At 36.8% G+C, this 6817-nt stretch overlaps 1 protein-coding gene across 1 annotated transcript; it reads left to right on the top strand.

Moving 5' to 3' along the window:
- Window positions 6100-6531, top strand: LOC110011894. The gene has a single exon (XM_020693481.1). It carries the CDS (start codon window positions 6100-6102, stop codon window positions 6529-6531), a length of 432 nt encoding a protein of 143 aa, XP_020549140.1.

Below are 6817 nucleotides of genomic sequence, written 5' to 3'. Positions count from 1 at the left end.
TTCTGGAGGGGAGATCTTCACTTCCTTCGCTTGTTTGCTTTTTGCTTGATGTATGGTCCCATTCCTCGGGCCTTTTCCCAGCAGACATACTCCAGGAGGTATCCGTTTTGGATAAGCCTCTCTATCTCATTTTTTAGGTGCCAACATTCTTTAGTAGTATGGCCGTAATCATTGTGAAAACGACAGAACTTCTCGGACTTGGGACGTTGTGTGAGTTCGTAGAGTTTTTTCACATAATTAGAAGACTAATTGGTAATTATTAAGAATTTAAGTTTAATTAGTGAATAAATTATAGATTGAATTTGGCATATAATAAAACTTGAACAGATTAAATTGGAGTTCATTATAATATTTGGGGATAAATTATATTAATTAAGAAAATTAGAAAAGACGTAATGGGTATTATGAGAAAAGTTTAATTAAATAAATAAAATAATAAGAATAATAATATATATATAATATATATACAATGACGAGAGAAGAGAGAGTGGGTGAAAGTAGCGGCCACCGCCCACCTCACTTCTCTCCCCTCTTTCTCAATTACACTACACACACATGCACAATTACACACACAACACACATTCTAAATTACAATTTCCTCTCTCGGCCGAACGAGAAAACAAAGACATGAAATTATAATTATAATTTTATTTTATTTATATAATTATATTATTTAATTAGTTCGTTTATTAAATGTTAATTATATTGAGCAATGTACTATTTAATGGGAGAATTTTATGATTTTGGCTATTTAAATTAGTACCGAATTAAGTATCACAGTTGTTATAAAAATGGTATAGTTGGGTAATTAAAATATTAGATTTATAAGATTTAATTATTATTATAGCTAATTTACACAATTCCATTGGAATGATTAACCAAATACGTAATTCTATGTATTGTTGCATAATTAAATTATATAGCAACGATAAATTGGTAGAAAATTCATAGAAATGTCTCGAAAAGTTATATTTAAAGAATATTATGTTATTAATAAGGAAAGATGAGGTTTTAATGATAATCTCATTTACGGATGTTATTAAAAACGATAGTTATAAATATATAAGGGGTTTGATTAAATGAATTCTTATGAATTATTTCGTAAATTAAATATATGTTTGAGAAGCTTAGAAAGTGTAGTTATTTAAAATAAAATGGAATAGGGGTTTGGACTTTAATATAAATAGAATATTAAAAGATTTGTGGAAAATGTACGAACAATATATTTGATTTAGAGTTTATAATATTCTATATATATTGATTATACGTATAATATTCTATTATAGGATGTGAACAAAGTAGAGGGTTGAGCAGTCCCTCGTGAAACCGAAGTATTTTGGGATTTAAGGTAAGTATAGCTAACTGGATTTATATATAGCTATATGTGTAGTATTGTATATATATTATATATATTAGTTTCTTGGATGTGATCGTGAACTTGGCTTTATATTTATATATGTGGATTTCGTATATTGATTGTTTATATAATTAGTTGTGGATTATTTGTTAGATTACCTTAATATCGATGGAATTGCTACTATGTGTCATATGTGCTTGTAATGAATGGATGTGAGAGTGGTATGATTATGTGATCGTATAATTGGTTGTTGCATAAAATCGAATTAAGAAGTTATTATTGAGTAAGTATTATTATGGAGAATATAATGATGAAGTAGTGATATTATCGTTGTAACTTGAAATAAAAGATGATGCTTACCTAGTTGGGAACACAGTCAATGGTTTATCATAATGTGATTGATGATGATGTGATATGAAAAATATATGAATTAAGCTAGGTACCATGGCGCATAGGGTGGTGTGGGGATACCATGTTTGTTGTGATGTCCTGTGCTGATATTGCTACAGAGCTGGAGTAAAAGAGTGTGAGGATATCACATACATCAGGTATCCTGTGTTGTATATGATATGATAATGAGATATGGCCGCTGAAACCATTGACTAATGTACTCCAACCAGAATAAGTAGGGCCCTTAGTAATAAACGATAACATCAAATATTATGCCGTGGGTTGATTTACAGTTGTCGGTATGTATTACTGCTTATATTTTGATGTTGCTATGTGACGAATGACTGTTAGTCGATGTGACTGCATGTACATGAATTGTTGCTTGTGTATATATATATATATATATATAAATTGGTTAGCTATACTTATTGAGTAGGCAACTCATTGACGTACTTTTCAGGAGATAGGCACATTGACTAGCCACATCGGACTTCGAGCCGTGCCGTGGTCTTTATTAGGTGGATCAGCCAGGACATCTGAAGCCAGAGTTTTTTATTGTTGGGTTGTTAAATATTCTGGTCTTTTATCGATATTTGTGTTTTAAATTGTGGTATGATTTTCCTTGAGGTTATGTACATGAGGACATCTAGTGAGGGTAAATATAAACTTTTGATGGTATCTATTATCTTTTGTGATATATATATTATATTGATAAATTAGAATTTATTTTACAGGTTGAAAGGGAATTATTTATAGAATGAGTTCTAGTAAAAGAAAGTATGAAATAGTGATAATTAGATGTAGCAAGTATGGGGTGCTACATTGGGTGGTATCAGAGCAGGTCTACGTTTCTAGGGTAATGATTATGAGATGTCCCTAATAATTGAATTGTTTAATGCAGGATGGCTTCTCAAGGTGCACGTGCTGACCCAATAGCTAGTAGGGAAGAGTCAGCAGAGTCCGTAGAGGGCTCAGTGGCACCTGCAAGTGCAGGTTGGGTAGAGGTAGGTCAAGAGGGTGTTGGTGATGAGGCTCCTATTCCTCCAGGTGCTACTCCAGTGGCAGGATTACCACCAGAGTATGCACAAATATTTCAAATGGCCTTTCAAGCCCAAGCACAAGCGCAGTTACTTGCACAGGCACGCGTATCCACTCCAGTCCCAGCACCAGTAGTTCCTACAATTGATCGTAATTATGAAAGAATCAGAAAGATGGGGGCTACGGATTTGAAGGTACCCTAGACCCAGAGATTGCTGAGAGATGGTGGGAAAAGGTCGAAGATGTGATGAACTTGGTAAATTGCACTCCAGAGAATCGATTTAAGTATGTTGTTTCTTTGTTCGTGGGGAATGCCTTGATTTGGTGAAGGTCTGTAAAGAGGGGATATGAGCCAAGCGAAATAACTTGGGCTGAGTTTCAAAAAGAGTTTGATGATAAATACAGACCCAAGATGTACCGAGACAAGAAGAGGATGGAGTTTCTAAATTTAATACAAGGAGATGATTAGACGGTGGCAGAATATGAACTCCATTTTGCGGCACTAGCAAAATATGCACCAGAAGCAATAGTGACGTAGGAGGATCGTTGTTACCCTTTTGAGCAGGGGCTACGACCGAAGATCAAAAGAGGCCTCGTAGTCTGAATTAGAAATTTTAAAACTCTTGTTGAATCAGCGGTCCGGAGGGAAGAAGCGGTAATGGAGGACAAGAAGAAGGGGGAAGAGAAGAGGAAATCAACGTACAAAATAGGGGAATCGAGTAGGTTGACCAAGAGGGGAACCAGTCGCTCATTCTTAGTGGGAAGTGGGAGCTTTACACGTGGTGGTCCCATTTTTTGAGGAAGTAGTGGACAAAGGTTCGGTGGATCTACGGGCTTTCACAGAGGTTCGTTCAAACGCAGCTCATTTGCTACGTCCTCCGCGGGATCAGGAAGGGGAGCTGGACCGAGTTATGGTCGAGGACCAATTTGTTCTCCAAGCTATTCTACTTGTGGAAGACAACATCAAGGGCCATGTTGGAGATGGGATGGTATACTGAAAACCTGTTATCGCTGTGGAGGTAGAGGACACATAGCCAGAAATTGTTCCAGTCAGACTATAAGTGTGGGTGGAAGTGTTGCTAGCGCGACCCAGAGCCAAAGCAGTGAGGGGAGTAGCAGCAGGGGGCTAGGAGAGGCAGAGGTAGAGGCACTGGCAACAGAGATAGTGGCCACACTATTGGTAGCGGTATGAGGGGGGCTGGAGCACAAGTTACTCAGGGACAGACCCAGGCAAGGATATATAACATTACTAGAGAGGAAGCCCCAGCATCGAATGATGTGATATGAGGTACGATATTGTTATTTTACATTACGGCTTATGTTTTTTATTGATCCTAGCTCTACACATTCATATATTTCATCTGAATTTACATCTAAAATACTGGGAGAGAATAGCTCGTTGGGATGTAATTTGATAGTTTATTTGAGTTGGAGGGGGTGTGGTAATGAACAGTATTAGGAAAGGGAGCTTAGTGAGAATTGGAGATGTAAATAAACCTGTAGACCTTGTAGTGTTGGATTTAAAGGAGTTTGATGTGAATTTTGGGTAAATCAGGTGATTTTTCTTGAGCATATAATATCTGGTAATGGGGTTATGCCTGACCCTTCAAAAGTAAAGCTATTATGGAATGGAGAGTGCCAAATAATGCCACTGAAATTCGAAGCTTCTTAGGGTTGGTTGGATACTACAGGAGATTTGTTGAGGACTTCTCTATAATGGCCGGTCCTCTGACCAAGTTGCTGAGAAAGGGGGTAGAATTTCAGTGGACGGAACAGTGTCAACAAAGTTTTGATGAGTTGAAGAAGAGACTGACCTCAAATCCAATTTTGGTGTTGCCGTTTGGTAGCGGTGGATATATAGTGTATATAGATGCTTTTAAGCAGGACTTGGGATGTATGTTAATGCAAAATGGAAAGGTAATTGCTTATGCATCCCGCCAATTGAGGAACCATGAATTAAATTATCCCATACATGACTTGGAGTTAGCCGTGATTGTGCATGTACTGAAGATTGGAGACATTATTTGTACGGAGAAAATTTTCAGATCCTTACTGACCATAAAAGTTTGAAGTATATCTTGACACAAAAGGAATTAAATTAGAGGCAAAGAAGATGGAGAGTTCTCAAGGATTATGATTGCACTATTGACTTTCATCCAGGGAAAGCAAACGTGGTAGCAGATGCCTTGAGTAGAAAGAGTTCAAGTATATTAGCCAATCTGGGGAATCACAATCAGACATTGCTACTGGAGATGAGGTCTATGAATACGGAACTGGAGGTTGATCAGATAGCGAGTTTATTGGCAGCCTTGCAACTTAAGCCACACTTTGTGGATCAGATCAAAGAAGCACAGACCCGAGATCCTTTCTTATTACGAATGCTGGAAATGATAAAACATGGTAAGAAAATAATTTTTTTTTATAAGAGTTGATGGAATAATAGTGAATGGGGGACGAGTCTGTGTGCCTGATATGGATGGATTACGCGAAACGATTTTGCGAGAAGCTCATAATGCACCATATGCGATGCACCCTGGTACTATCGAAATTTAAGACCTTATTACTGGTGGCAGACAATGAAGAAGGATGTGGTTGAATTTGTGGCTAAATGAATGACATGACAGCAAGTAAAGGCTGAACATCAAGCACCAACAGGTAAACTGCGACCTCTATCAATACCATAACGGAAGTGGGAGAAGATCATTATGGATTTTGTCGTGGGCTTGCCACGTACATTCAGAAAATATGATGCTATTTGGGTAATTGTGGATAGATTGACAAAATCTACTCATTTCTTACCGGTACGAATAACTGATTCTCTGGATAAGTTAGCTGGATTATACATTTCTGAGATAGTGAGATTACATGGAGTGCCTGTATCAATTGTGTCAGATAGAGATCTGCGATTTACCTCACGTTTTTTTGGGAAGTTTACAAAGGGTATTGGGCATAGAGTTACATTTCAGTACCGCATTTCATCCTCAAACAGATGGGTAGTCAGAAAGAATGATCCAAACCCTAGAAGATATGATGAGAGCTTGTACAATGGAGTTTAAGAGCAACTAGCATGATCATCTACCTCTAATGGAGTTTGCATATAATAACAGTTTTCACTCTAGTATCGATATAGCCCCATATGAAGCTTTATGTGGAAGAAAGTATCGCAGTCCGATTTGTTGGGATATAAAAGGATTAAGACAACTAGAAGATCCTGAGTTGGTGCAGAAAACAGTAGAAAAGATACAAATAGTTAAGAAGTACATGAAGGTAGCACAAGATCAACAAAAAAGTTATGTTGTCAACACCGAATAGAGATGGAGTATGAAGTAGGTGATAAGATTTTTTTGAAGATATCACCTTGGAGGGGAATCCTGAGGTTTGGCAGGCAAGGGAAGCTGAGTCCGAGATATATCGAACCGTATGAAATTATTGAAAGAATTGGACAACTGGCGTATCGACTAGCATTACCGGCAGAGTTGTCACAAATACATGATGTTTTCCATGTTTTGATGCTGCGACGATATCGATCTGATCCTAGTCACATTATTCGTCAGCCGGAAATAGAGATTTCTGAGGAGTTGACATATGTTGAGGAACCAACAGAGATTTTGGATAGAAGCGTAAGAAAATTGAAAAATAAGGACATATCGATGGTAAAAGTGAGATGGAGTCATCATTCCCCGATAGAGGCGACTTGGGAGGTTGAGGAGCATATGAAAAAGAAGTATCCCGATCTATTCCATTGAGCGCGTAAGTTAGTTAAACTTCGGGGACGAAATTTTTATTAGGAGGGGAGAATTGTGACGTCCGTAGAATTTTTTCACATAATTGGAAGACTAATTAATAATTATTAAAAATTTAAATTTAATTAGTGAATATATTATAAATTGAATTTGGGATATAATAAAACTTGAACAGATTAAATTAGAGTTCGTTATAATATTTGGGGACAAATTATATTAATTAAGAAAATTAGAAAGGACGTAATGGATATTATGAGAAAAATTTAATTAAATAAATAAAATAGTAATA

This window comes from Sesamum indicum, linkage group LG4 (assembly GCF_000512975.1).
Source record: "Sesamum indicum cultivar Zhongzhi No. 13 linkage group LG4, S_indicum_v1.0, whole genome shotgun sequence".
Classification (NCBI taxonomy): domain Eukaryota; kingdom Viridiplantae; phylum Streptophyta; class Magnoliopsida; order Lamiales; family Pedaliaceae; genus Sesamum; species Sesamum indicum.
This window is presented reverse-complemented; position numbering and strand designations above follow the sequence as displayed.

Bases quoted from the DNA above. Each gene is read 5' to 3' on its own strand.
- LOC110011894 (XM_020693481.1), top strand. From the start codon at position 6,100: ATGGAGTATGAAGTAGGTGATAAGATTTTTTTGAAGATATCACCTTGG.